General features: G+C 37.6%; 1 protein-coding gene across 1 annotated transcript in view; it reads left to right on the top strand.

The window, feature by feature from the left end:
- The first annotated feature begins 1,722 nt into the window (after positions 1–1,722).
- The window catches only part of ODAD2 (outer dynein arm docking complex subunit 2), an 86,744-nt gene continuing 75,714 nt past the window's right edge, over positions 1,723–12,752 (top strand). The window contains exons 1-9 of the mRNA XM_040593786.1: positions 1,723–1,817; positions 2,414–2,665; positions 3,827–3,984; positions 5,337–5,532; positions 6,106–6,212; positions 6,665–6,801; positions 7,831–7,947; positions 10,595–10,817; positions 12,477–12,612. Coding sequence (XP_040449720.1) covers positions 2,442–2,665; positions 3,827–3,984; positions 5,337–5,532; positions 6,106–6,212; positions 6,665–6,801; positions 7,831–7,947; positions 10,595–10,817; positions 12,477–12,612 — 1,298 coding nt within the window. The 5' untranslated portion in view covers positions 1,723–1,817; positions 2,414–2,441. The remainder of the gene's footprint in view (positions 1,818–2,413; positions 2,666–3,826; positions 3,985–5,336; positions 5,533–6,105; positions 6,213–6,664; positions 6,802–7,830; positions 7,948–10,594; positions 10,818–12,476; positions 12,613–12,752) is intronic.

The following is a 12,752-nucleotide window of genomic DNA, read 5'->3' as shown; positions in this document are numbered from 1 at the left end:
GTGATCTCATTTAGGAATTCTATTTCTTACTCCACCGACTTCTTGCTTAAAATACTCAGCTCTGTGTGAAAACTCACTGTCCTCACTCCCCACCACCCATGGTGGGGGGATACTTTTACTCCCTTTCACATTTTGCTGTTTGCACATTCTGCCCATCAAATTCCACTTTTTAGTAGTCATTATTACAGTAAAAAGAAGATATTTAATCCCTTCTGGAAATGCCTTCATACACAGTATTCCATAAAGAAAAGAGGAATTAAGCATTAAGTCTTTAGCAAGGCTTTTTACTAAAAATGCTCTTTCATTTTCACCTCATCAAATGATTCATTTTCTGTCTTCACAAAGTTATGCAGTGAAACAAGAAAAACCAATGCTATTCTTAAGTCATTATTGCGCAGACTGCGTGTACTTACCCATAGTTACTGCTTGAAAGTTTCAGTAAGTAAAACGTATATGGACAATCATCTTCGTGGAAAAAAAAAAAAAAGTATTAATCCCACACTGTTATTCTTTCAGATACATCCCACATACGTTCCATAGCCTTCCTTGTTATTACAGGGGTTTTTATCCAGCTGAGTTCTCAGTAAAGTAACTCTTGGCTATGTTAACTCTATGGTGTTAAGACAACTGGGTGCTTCTGTTGGACGCTCTTGAAAGGATTATTTTCCTTTGCCTTCAGAAGTATTCTTCGGAAGTAACTTCTGCTAGTATGCAACAGGTAACTATTCCTTCCTAGGTCGAATCCAAGTCCAATTTTTACCATCTGATAGGTATTTTGCTGGGCCCAGATAACTGGGCTGGAAGGGGGGTTTACAGGGGGCAGTCTGGGCATGGAGCCCTCGCTGCCCCAGTGGTACAGATGAGACAGGCAGGCGTGCAGTGGCAACTTTATAACTTAAAAACTTATGCAGAGTGATGGCTCATTCACGTTATGAATCAACAATAGGACTGGGGAAATAGTATTTGTTTCCATTCCGTGTCTGGGGTGCTTTATTTGTGTATTTGTAGTGTTGTGTTGTCCTCAGTCTGTTAAAGGACTTCGTTCACTGGCTGTGCCCATAAATATTTCCTTTACTTCTTCCAAGAAACACTGATTTCGCATTACATTTTCTTTAACAAAAAACATTTAAAGCATAATCTGTCACACTGCCTCAAGAACGAAAAGCTGCCAACGTTAACCTTATTAATTAAAGCTGTTTTCTTGCACTGACTGAAAGCTAGTGAAAGGTTTAAGCTATACTGGATGAAATTCAAGCTAAAAAGTATTCGGTGGTCTTCCTTTAAACTCTAGTGTAAAGTAACTCTAATCAGCAGATTATTTCCACGCCAAAAACATATAACATGGTTTATTATTTTAAATATCGCCCCTCTTACCTTCTAACGAGAAACGCCCCGCCCTTTAGCCTCAGCGTCACTCTCCCCACCAGCCCCGCTGCCCAGCTCGAAGTGCCACAGGCCTGACCCCTCCGCCGGCTTCCCGCCTGCTTTCCCGAGTGGGAGCCACGTCAGGGTGCCCCTGCCTCAGCGCCGCCGGGTCTCGGGGGACGTTGTGGGGAGCGGCCGCCGCAGCGGCCCCGCCGCGCTCACCCACCTGCTCTGCGGGGCTCCGGCCTCCCCCGCAGCGCGTCACCTCCCGGGGCGCTCCGCCGCCTGCCGCCGCCGGTCCCGCGGGGCTGCGCCCTTCCCGCCGCCGGGCGCCGCCTGTGTTTATCCGCTTCTCCCGGTAACGGCTGCCGCCAGGCCCGTCCCCATAGCAACACCATCGGCCTCGGCCCCAGCGGCTATGGCGGGGTCCGGCGCGGCTCTCCCGGGGCAAGGTACGGGGGCTAGCGGTGAGGGGCGGCCATCCGCCGGGCTGCCGGTGTCCCGGGGGGGGGCAGGGCCCCTCCCGCCTCTTGCAGCAGCCCAGGCACCGGCCCGGGCTCTCCTCAGGGGCGAGCCCTCCCTATGCCCCGCTCGTCTGGGGGCTCCGGCCTCTGCAAGCTTGACGGTGGGCCCGACACACCGCTTTCCTCCATTTAAAGAAAGTGGCTGAGCGAGGGGTGCCGTTGCTGGGGGCAGCACGTGTTTGTCGGCTTGCACATATGGTTTTTAACAGTGGGGTCAACTTTACAAGAACCAGAGCACATTTTGTTAATGGCCACAACAGAGGCCCTTGCTGTCAGCTCCCTCAGTTCCTAATAGAGCCAGGAATTAAATAAGATGGAAAAACCTGTGTTTTCACCTGATTTCCCTGTTTAAAACTTGTGAGTTGTCATCCTAAATTCCCTCTTTCTCACTCTGGGAATTTAAACGTGTTAAAGGAACCTAACCATTCCTAGATATATTTATTTCAAATTATAGCAGGCACAGCATATTGCATTTATCATTTTGGAGGTCAGTTTGGTCATTCTCTGACTGTTTCTTTGCTAAGGTGTACACCTTTGATACTAGCGAGGACCATGGGAGCGGCGCTGGCAAGAGCAGCTCAGTGGACAGCTGCTGGTTCTGGACCCGGCACACTTGAAATCACCCCTTTGAACGAATCTCTTTTAAATCAAATTATTAAGTTTGCAGAGGGCTTCAGTACTAGACATCCGCAGGAAGCAGCATTTGTCTTCAGAGAGCCCCTTGAGTGGAAAACACAATTGAACTGTTCAGTATTCGGAGAGGGTTATGATGTCAAGTAAGTCTGAATTGTGATGTGCTTTGAAATGTTGAAGGTGGACCACAAAGCAAAACTGCTCATTTAGCATAAAGAAAGCCTTAGTGGTTTTGGGAGGTTGAAATGGGTGGGGTTTTTACTGATAGGTATTGAAAATTTTGAGTTAAAATTCGTAGGATTTTTTGAGAGTTTCAGGCTACTGATATCTTCGTTGTGATTCAGGCCTGTTTATTGATTTCTACAACTTGCACTGTCTATTCCTAAGACTTTCCACAACATGTGTCTAACAGTGATTAACCCTGTAACTTCTTTTAGTGTTAGAAGTGGCTCCTGCCTGGTGGGTTGACCCTGGCTGGCTGCCAGGTGCCCACCAAGCTGCTCTATCACTCCCCTCCTCAACTGGTCAGGGGAGAAAAATATGATGAAAGGCTCATGGGCCAAGATAAGGACTGAGAGATCACTCACCTGTTACTGTCATGGGCAGACCAGACTCAACTCATGAAAATTAATTTATAGCCAACCAAAAGTTGGAGTAGGATAACGAGAAATAAAACAACTCTTGAAACACCTTCCCACCACCCCTCCCTTCTTCCTGAGCTCAACTTCACTCCCAATTTTCTCTACCTCCTCACCCCCAAGCATCACAGGAAGATGGGGAATAGGTGTTGCAGTCAGTTCATTGTGTTGTCTCTGATGCTTCTTCCTCCTCACAGTCTTCCCCTGCTCCAGTGTAGGCTCCCTCCCATGGGAGGCAGCCCTCCACAAACTTCTCCAATGTGGGTCCTTTCCATGGGCTGCAATTCTTCGTGAACTGCTCTAGTATGGGTCCCTTCCACAGGGTGCAGTCCTTCAGGAACAGACTGCTCCAGCGTGGGTCCCCCACAGGGTCACAAGTCCTGCCAGCAAACCTGCTCTGTGTGGGATCCTCTTCATGGGATCACAGGTCCTGCCAGGAGCCTGCTGCAGTGCAGGCTCTCCACAGGGTCCCAGCCTGCTTTGGACACATCCATCTACTGATTTGCAGTGGATAAATTGGTTTACCTCAGAAGTTTTCTGAAATACAGCTTAAAGAATTTATATTTGCTTTGTCATGTGAAGCTTGAGTAACATTCAGAATTATGCTCTAACACTTGCTGTTTATTTAAGTTCTTATTTTAAAAATATATAATTTTATTTTTCTAGTGGAGCAACTGTTCAGTCTGAAGCCAAAGGTAAAGATGGCCAACCATTGCTTCTCCTCACGGCATCAACTCTCAGAGTTCAGAGTTTTGACCAGCTATGCTGTTTGCTACAAATTGCTATGGAAAAAAAGTTGAAGGAAGCACAGGCATGCCTTGAAGGTTTTCTTTCTTTATTTATTTTAACTTTCCTCTCTCTTAAAAAAGTGTGTCTTCTCTTTCAATTCATGTTTATGAAATGTGAAGAAAAAAATTTATGCCTTCATTTTAAGGGTATGAGAAGTTGTTAATTCATGAAGGTGGCTAAGGTGCTGATCCAGAACTTAATGGAATTTCTATTTCTTCTTTTATTTTCACAGAAATCAATAACAGAGAAATCTGTAATAAAGTTAAAATAAAACTTTATTCTCATACAAATTCATATATGTTGAGTAATACCCCAGCTGTTGCAACAGACAGTAGATTTAAATTTCTGAAAACAAATGTCTTATTGGAGGCTAATAGCAGTTTTTTCACATATTTGTAGTTAAATTCTCTTTTAAAATGTTACGTTCTTAAAAAATAGCTCCCCCCCCCCTTTATATGCTTAAGATATTCTTACCTGCACAAGGTTCACCATGAGCACATTCAGGTCCTTCTCACAACAGCTTTTCAAATGCACATATGAGTACTTCTGCTGTGTCATATTCAAGTCCTAGATTTTCAAACTGACAACAAGACCCTTCATAGATTAAACTAGCTGTCCTCCTCTCGTTGGAGCTAGGAGGGATGAGGAATGTTCTTTGGTAGAATTACTAGAAATTGCATCTGCAATACTAAGATGTAAATGCTGTGGATCAAACTTCAGGTCCATCTAATCCAGGGTCCTGTCACTGACAGTGATCAACCAGGAATATTGGGGAAGAATAATATGGACAGTATATCATGCAGAGGCTTTCACAGATGTATGTGACTTCATTTGCAGTAACAGAGCAAAATGTTTTTTGTAAAACCCACTGACATGCAGTTATGTCACTGTTTACCAAAAAAACCACAGCTGGCATAGCTGAGGAAGTAATGGGTCCATTGGGAATGCTGCTAGGAAACTTTAAAGGTGTTCTTTAACACTAAATAATATTTCCAAAATGATCAATTTTCAGTGAGTTGAACCCATTGATTTTCTGTTTTGGTGATCAGCCAGGCCTATTTTATGGAAATGGGCTATTGATAAAGGGAAGTATTTAATATTCACCTCTTGGTTGAATAAATCTTAACCTTTGTTGTGAAAAGCAATTTTGTTCGTATGAAAAATTTGTTCTTAATGTTTTCATATTTTTAAAAGTGCATTTCAAATTAAAAGAGAGATATGAAAGAATACATAATACAGTAATACTTGATGAATGTGCACATCATTGAAGTTCTTATTGTAAATTAATAGCATCAAAATTAATTGGCAATTGAGATAAAAAGCGTTTGTCTTGCCTAACAGTTTTTAACATAGTATCACGTTATATTATTCTGTTTCATGTTCACAGCTAACAGAGATCCAATAGTGAAAATTCTTGGCCCTGAATATGGTACTGTTGAAGGAGAAGATATGTCCATGTTGCATTTACTTGACAAAGTGAAAAAAGATGATGACCCTGAAACAGAGGTGAAAATGAAAATCTTTCTTCTTCTTCGTCAGCTGGATTTGCAACTGCTTAATAGTTCTTTGAAACACATTTCACAGTAAGTGCATTTCAAATGGAAGGTAAGCATGGCAACCAATGCATTTATTGTGTTATGGTTAAATTGGATTGGTTTCAACCCACAACATGTGCTTTTGGTGTGACATAAATAAATTTATTGAAATAGCTTTCACTGTTCACTAAGTTGTTGAAAAAACATTTTTTTTCTGAAGATTTTGCTGTAGGTGTGGGTATGCAAGAGTGTGCCTGTGAGTGTGTGGGGGTTTATTGCATATATTTTGTGTTTTGGTAGGAAATTGAAGTTATTTGGACAAACAACAAAGTTACAGTTACATATTTTCAAGGAAATTTGTATTTCTTCATGGAAGCATATTAATTACTACATTGAGTCTGGTTTAGAGTTACAAAGACTTCATATCAGCTATGGAACTAAAATTACATTGAACTAACAGATAAAATTAAGAAAAACAATGGAAAATGACCCATTTCCAGATCTTTGTTGCTACTATTAACACTCAATGTAAAAGAAAAAAATAATGTAATATTCTCTTCTTATTTCTCTGAGTACATCCTTTTGATGAATACATTTTAGACCATTTTCTGTTAATTGCAGAGACGTAAGACTAAATCCAGCTGCTATAGATAATGAAGTGAATCTTCTCAAGAATTTTTCTGGGAAAGGAGAAGGTACAGTACTGGAATCACTGGAATATACATCAGGTGCAGATCTGATCATATCTCACATTTATTTATACCCTTATTTGAAGTCCTTGAGTTCTGTGTGAAATTTGCTAAATTAATTTCAGTAATGAAGTGTTTATTTCTACTTTAAAGTTATGAAGTAAAATAAAAAATATTTTCAAATATGGAATGCTGTTCTTCAGCCTTTACTTATAGAAATAATCTCCCAATTATATGAGTATCTTCAGTGGAAGCAGAGGAAGTGAATGGAGTCCCTGATCCTAAAACGTGCTAAGCACAGTTGCAGTTTTTGGTTGGATCAGACCATGGGTCACAGAACTTTGTATGATAAATTCCTAACAGCATGAATTCTTACGAGTAAGGCATTGTTTGGGGAATTTGATTTGTATACATGTTGTATTAATTATTGAGCTTAATTATTAAAACCTACTTTTAAACTGGTTAAAAATACTAATGCTAATTGGTTACAGATTACATGTTCTCTAATGGATGTCGAGCTCCTCCCTGGAGACAAGTGCATGGCGAAATTTGTTATTTAGTCATCAAACCACATGATACTGATCCCTTGTATATCACTTGCAGCACAGCAGGAGTCTTTTTAAATGGAGTAAGTAGTAATAAAGGATACCATGGAGTAATGGATATTTTTATGTGCTAAAATCAAAAAATCAATCAGGTTTAGTGTAGTGGTATTGAGGCTGTAAGACCTGCAGAGCTAGTTTATTGGGACAGAAGAAGATGACAAGAGTCATAAATGTATGATAGTTTTCTGTATGTTTTGAGTGCTTTTTCTCTAATTTTTATAGTAGGAGTGTATTCTGTACTGTTTGTTAGCAATGTTTGTTTAGTCTTTAAAAGTACCCTAACAGTACCTCCTACTATTCCTATTCAAAGGTAGTGTAGGACTAGATTCCTCTCTCGTGTCTCATTGCTCTTGATCTGAGGTGTAATATTACTGCGTGTGACTAATAGAGCTTGTTTTTGTGTTTTTATAAATGATAAGCAGGTTTTTGTTTTCTTTTCAGTGGAAGCCTTTTAGAACTTATCTATCCTTTTCTACTTTTCATTTTGATTACCTCTTTCATTACAGATAGCTTTTATTTAGGCATAATAGTCCCTTGCGTGTGTTAAGCAGCGACCGGAGCTCTTCGATTCATTTTGAAGAGAGCCTGATGTCTGTCAGGCGTGACCCACAAATTGTTTTCCTTAGAGTTAAAAACGCCAGGGAAGTTTTGACTTAGCACATTTTTAATGGATGAAGCTCATAAGGCTTATGCTAGTGAGGTCACATTATTTTCTGATCCTTTTAGACATCTGCCATACTGCAGTGGAAGCTCATATTTACTTGGTTGTTTGCCATAAGCCATAAATTCTTTTCAGTGGAACTACACAATTAACTCATAGTAATTACTTGCAGATTCTATATAAGATCTTGATTATCTGTTGGGATCCATGGAGATGATCCCATGCATCTTTACAAAACATTATTGAGGTTTGATGATCTCTGCTGAGCATGAGACTTCTGTATCTAATTCATGACAATATGACCTCTGTGCTCTTTTAGCATTATTTTGTGATGCAGATTAAATTACATGTGTAAGGCAATACTGTTAATAATGTTAAATTTATTTTTTAGGGTCAGCTAAAGGGTAAAGATGACATTGACTATGAAAGAAAAAGTGATGTATATAAAGATATTGTCACATTTTTAAGGGAGAGGTCACCTAGATTTCTAGAAAATATGGCTAAACAGGTATGTATTTACTGATATTGGGTGTGTTTTCTACTTTGTACAAATGTGCATTTGGATTTATATCAATTTCTACTAAATATGTTCCTTTCATAAACACCAAATACACTATTTCACGTATCATTCTATCATACCTTACTATAAGGTTTGATCCAACATGTGAGGTCAGCTTCTAATTTTGCATAAAAAATTTTGCTCATCTTCTGGTGTTATTCTTTATGTAGCACTGGAAATGTTGGAGCAGGGAATTATTATATACTTGTGGAAAAGGTCGAGTTTTTGTGACAATATTTTTCTTGATCAAAACTACTTAAATTTTTATCTTCATTCTTTGTAGCCCAAATATAAATAATAGCCCAACTTTTTTATGGGAGCTGCCTGTTTTAAATATCAGAGCTGAGAGTTAAGCATCCAGCTTACACACTATGTATTGCTTCAGCCCCTGTGAAATGCAAGCAGTTTGGCTTTTATTTAGAGCTTTACATTAGCTAGAATTACACAGTGCCACTACAGTATTAGTTATTTTATCATTCCTGATAAAAACTTTTTTTTTTTCAAATTTCTAATGGGATTATGACAGATTAATAACTTGTTGGTAAAATTCATTACAGACTAAAACCTGTCAGAAGTTTTATTGTGGATATTTATATGCAATTTTAATTATTGCAAGAACTAAGTAATTAAGAGGGAAATTTTCTTATGCTTTAGTTCTGATTTTCTGGAATGTAGGGCTGTAGGGTTTTTTTTGGTGATACAGATTTTTGACAGTTCTTAAAGAGCATTTCAAGTTGTATACATAAATATGGCAGCTTAAATTAACAGTAATGAAATTAAATTTTTAAGTTGTTCTGTTTGAAAGTACAGTAAGTTCCAAACTGTCTTTTATTTATCCCATAGGGAAGTATTTTTTAATGTTATATCTACCTATTGGTTTATATTTCACAAATGTGGCAATATATGAATATTTTTAGACATAATTGCTGTATTTTCAAAGTGATTTGGCTTCATTTGATGGTCATGAAAGGTAAAGTATGGTAATATTTTAATATTTTTAAATAGTTCAAATCCTAAATGTTAAATAGATTAATGTTAATATTGATAATAGATATAATATAACTTTCTTTACTGATTTTCTGCTCTTATAAAGGTACTGTAGCTAATGAAGAAGTTCTACACTTATGAAATAAGAGTAAATAAATACAATTTATCCTATTTTCTTTCAATTGTCATATAAATCACTTGGTATTCCCTGACTGTGTAAATAAGTTTATGCTGAAGAGTATAAATTATACCATTTTAATGGTTTAGAAATATCATATCATATTGTCTTGCTGAAGAGCTGGTTTCGTACGTTCTGCATTCTAAAACTAGAATTTAAATGCTCAAACTCTGAAGAGCAGAGAGAAGCTGTATTTCCAAAGTTGTCTACATGAAATACATTATGACTGGGAATAGTTTTGATTTATTTTCTGAGGAGAGGAGAGCTTCAAAAAGCTCATTACATACACATTTATTGCAAAACCAATTTTATAATATCTTCTTGGCCTTGTTTAAGCTAGCATTTAGAGTTGCTGTGTTGGCATATAGTGCTGTAGGAAACGTACTTCATAACATGTGCTTAGCTGGTCAAGCTACAGCATCAATTCCCCTGTGATTTATATAGTTTATCATGTGTTAAATCGTCTTGTCTAGAGTACACTCTCAGAATGAGAGTATTAGCATGAGTTTATGGTTAGACAGTTGGGTCAGCAAGCCTGGAACAGCTGATTCACATCAGGGACTGGTCAAAAACAGACCATACTGTGACAGTCTCCTTAAAACTGCCTTGAATCAGATACGTAAAGGAATGTCTTCACCTATTTGGTAGTGACAGCTGCAATAATAATAATAATAATACTAAGTAATGATCATATGCTGTCTTTCCTGTAAAAATTGAATATGTTCCAATAGAGAATAAGAGTTGACAAGAGTCCTTTCTGTTCTGGGTATTTTTAATCAGCCATGGTACTAGACACAGACAGCTGAAGGATTGGTGGGTGCCACTCAGCTCCATTCTTGTGTGTGACTTGTTCAACAATGTTTTGTCCTGAGAGATGAAAAAAATCGAATGGAATGTGTTTATATTAATTCCAAACTATATCAAATTACTTGGAACTGAAATCTAGCAGTTTATCATAGCCTATTTTCAGGTTTATGTTATTTTTTTTTTGTGGGAATTTTTTGTAAATCCTTTATGCAGGGAAATAAATAGTCTTATATAAATGATCCATTGAAAGCAGAATGACTGACTTTGCAATTCTAGATCTTAAAGCTCATTTGGAATTAGGTTCTGTAAAAGTGCTTGTGTCACAAATTATTTAACATATTAGAAACTGAACAACACCCAATATTTAGTATGTTCAGAAAGTTCCCAATTTAGCTAGTTCATCTATTTCAAAAACTTTAAATTGCACACGATAACAGCTACTTTCCAGATTAATGTTTCATTCTTTTAAAGGCCATCTGATTTTGTGCTTATAATCTAATTCTACATTTGATACATACAATTGTTAAGCACAGCATCCTGGAATTGTGCTTATAACTGACAGTTTTAATATGCATTATTCATATAGCAATATGACTGACAAACCATGTCTCCTTCTTTTATTAGGAATATAGGTTTTTTAAAGAACCAACACATGAGAATAATTATCAGCGTATGGAAATAGTTGAATCTAAGGTCTCTGGCCAATCCCAGGACCTTTATAATATTACAGAAAAGAATGTACGTGAGAAAATGAAAAGTTCTGCAGCAAGAAGAAGATCCATGGACAAGAAGAAATTAGAAATGTCTATGAAGTGGAGGAGTATGGGGCTTGCTGCTTCCCACAGATAAGTAGTTATCTGTATAATTGAATTTTCCTATAGATCTCTCTAAACTGTGCTAATGATTGGATTGCATGTTATAGATTTGCATTATTATCTTGTTAGGAGCAATAAAGCAAGATGTACTATGTGTTAATTTCTAAGAAGAAAGTATGGACTACCAAAGAGATTTCTCAGTCTTCTTCTGTCACGCAACAATTTTGATGATGCTACATCATTTCCACAGCAAGGCATGGAAATACCCTGCAACAATCTGCATTATTGGTTCTCCAGGACTGTGATATTATCATATTTTTGGTGTAAAATGCTCTTTAAAGTAAGACAGAGCAGACAGTCTAATCTAAACCACACTTACTGAGAGAGGTGAAAGAGAATCCAGCATGGAAAATCAGGATGACTCTTACTTATACTACGAATTTTTAATGATCTCCTATTATATGAGCCACTCTTCTAGCTCTGCTTAGCAAGTCTTCACTAATTAGATTATCTCAAAGTTTGGACACCCAGAAATAGAGTATACATAGATTGGATTTTGTTGGATTTGTCATGCTTCCTGATTCTGTGTTAATAGAGGAAGAAATATCTGAAAGAAAGGTTTTGATTGCCATCCTACAAAAAAAAGTATCTTCTCAAGTCTGCCAGTATGACATGTTGCAAGAAACATTTTCAGGGATTTTTGGATGTGACCTGCAGTCATTAGGTAAAAAAAAATAAGATTTTCCAGGGACAAGAGCTTAATGTTTTTCCACAGTCATTGTTGGAGTCTAGATGTAGTGAAATTGGCTGTAATCATGAGTAGTATTCTCTTTTATTGTCATGACTGTGGTAGTATGACCAGTCCAGGCTCAAAAGTACATTTTGTTTTCATAGCATTGTAAACTTGGGACAAAAAAGCACCAGAGATTGTGCCCAGCTGAGCCTAGGAGTCTTCTTGGAATATGAGGAAAGCAAGTTGTGTTGTTGTTTTAGTCAGTGTGAGCAAAGCTGTGGAACAGCTCAGTGTATGTAAGAACTGAATAGACTAGAAGTCTCTGGAAAAAAGATGACTGAGGGACAATAAGACATCCAAAAACTGGTGATAGTCACTGTCCATTTTAATTCAAGAATAAAGGGCATCAAAGGAAAATGAGTCAATGAGACCAGTTCAAAACAAAGGGTACAACACTGCTAAACTCTCAAATTCTTTGTCACAGTATGGTAGAGGCCATTTGTTTTTGTGAGCTCAAGAAGCATCCAGACATATTCATGGAAGAAAAATCCATCCAAAACTGTTAATGCAAGAACATTCAAGTTCACTGAATCACAATTTGCTGAAGAATATTCTGGAAAAAATAATTTCCGTGTTCTTCCATTGTTCTTCTACTGTTACCTAGATAGCTCCTAGATAGATCCTAGTTAGAGGCGGTATCCTAGAATAAATGGACCTGTGGCCTGTCTGCATATACTCGTTCTTTGTTCTTGTGTCACATACAGCTCAACATAATATAATTTTTATAATATCCTACTATTTTATTAAAGCAAAATTAGTTAAGACACAGCATCCTTTAATTTTAATTAAGTTTATTGTGTAGATTCATAAACTTATATGCACTGATACAATATGTGTCTAACCATAGCTTTTTGGTTCTGTGTACATATATATATATATTATTTTTTTTTTAATAAACCCAAATATTTTAGTGACAAGGCCACAAAAAAAGACATTGAAGAAGAAGGCAGAAGTAGTACTGTGTCTCTGAAAACCAAAAAGAAAGCCAGTGGCATTTCTTCTGGATCCATTAAAATACAACCACCTTCAAGATGGTATGGGATACTTATTTTTCTTCCTTCAATTGTTTTATTTTTATTTTCTATACCTACAGTAATTATCACCATACTTAGTATCTGGTAATGTCAATTATATTTTTCTAATTCTGTTATTTAGCAGTGTTGTCATACCTGTT

Source organism: Falco naumanni, chromosome 4, assembly GCF_017639655.2.
Source record: "Falco naumanni isolate bFalNau1 chromosome 4, bFalNau1.pat, whole genome shotgun sequence".
Lineage (NCBI taxonomy): Eukaryota > Metazoa > Chordata > Aves > Falconiformes > Falconidae > Falco > Falco naumanni.
The sequence above is the reverse complement of the archived record's forward strand: the minus strand, read 5'-3'. Positions and strand labels throughout refer to the sequence as shown.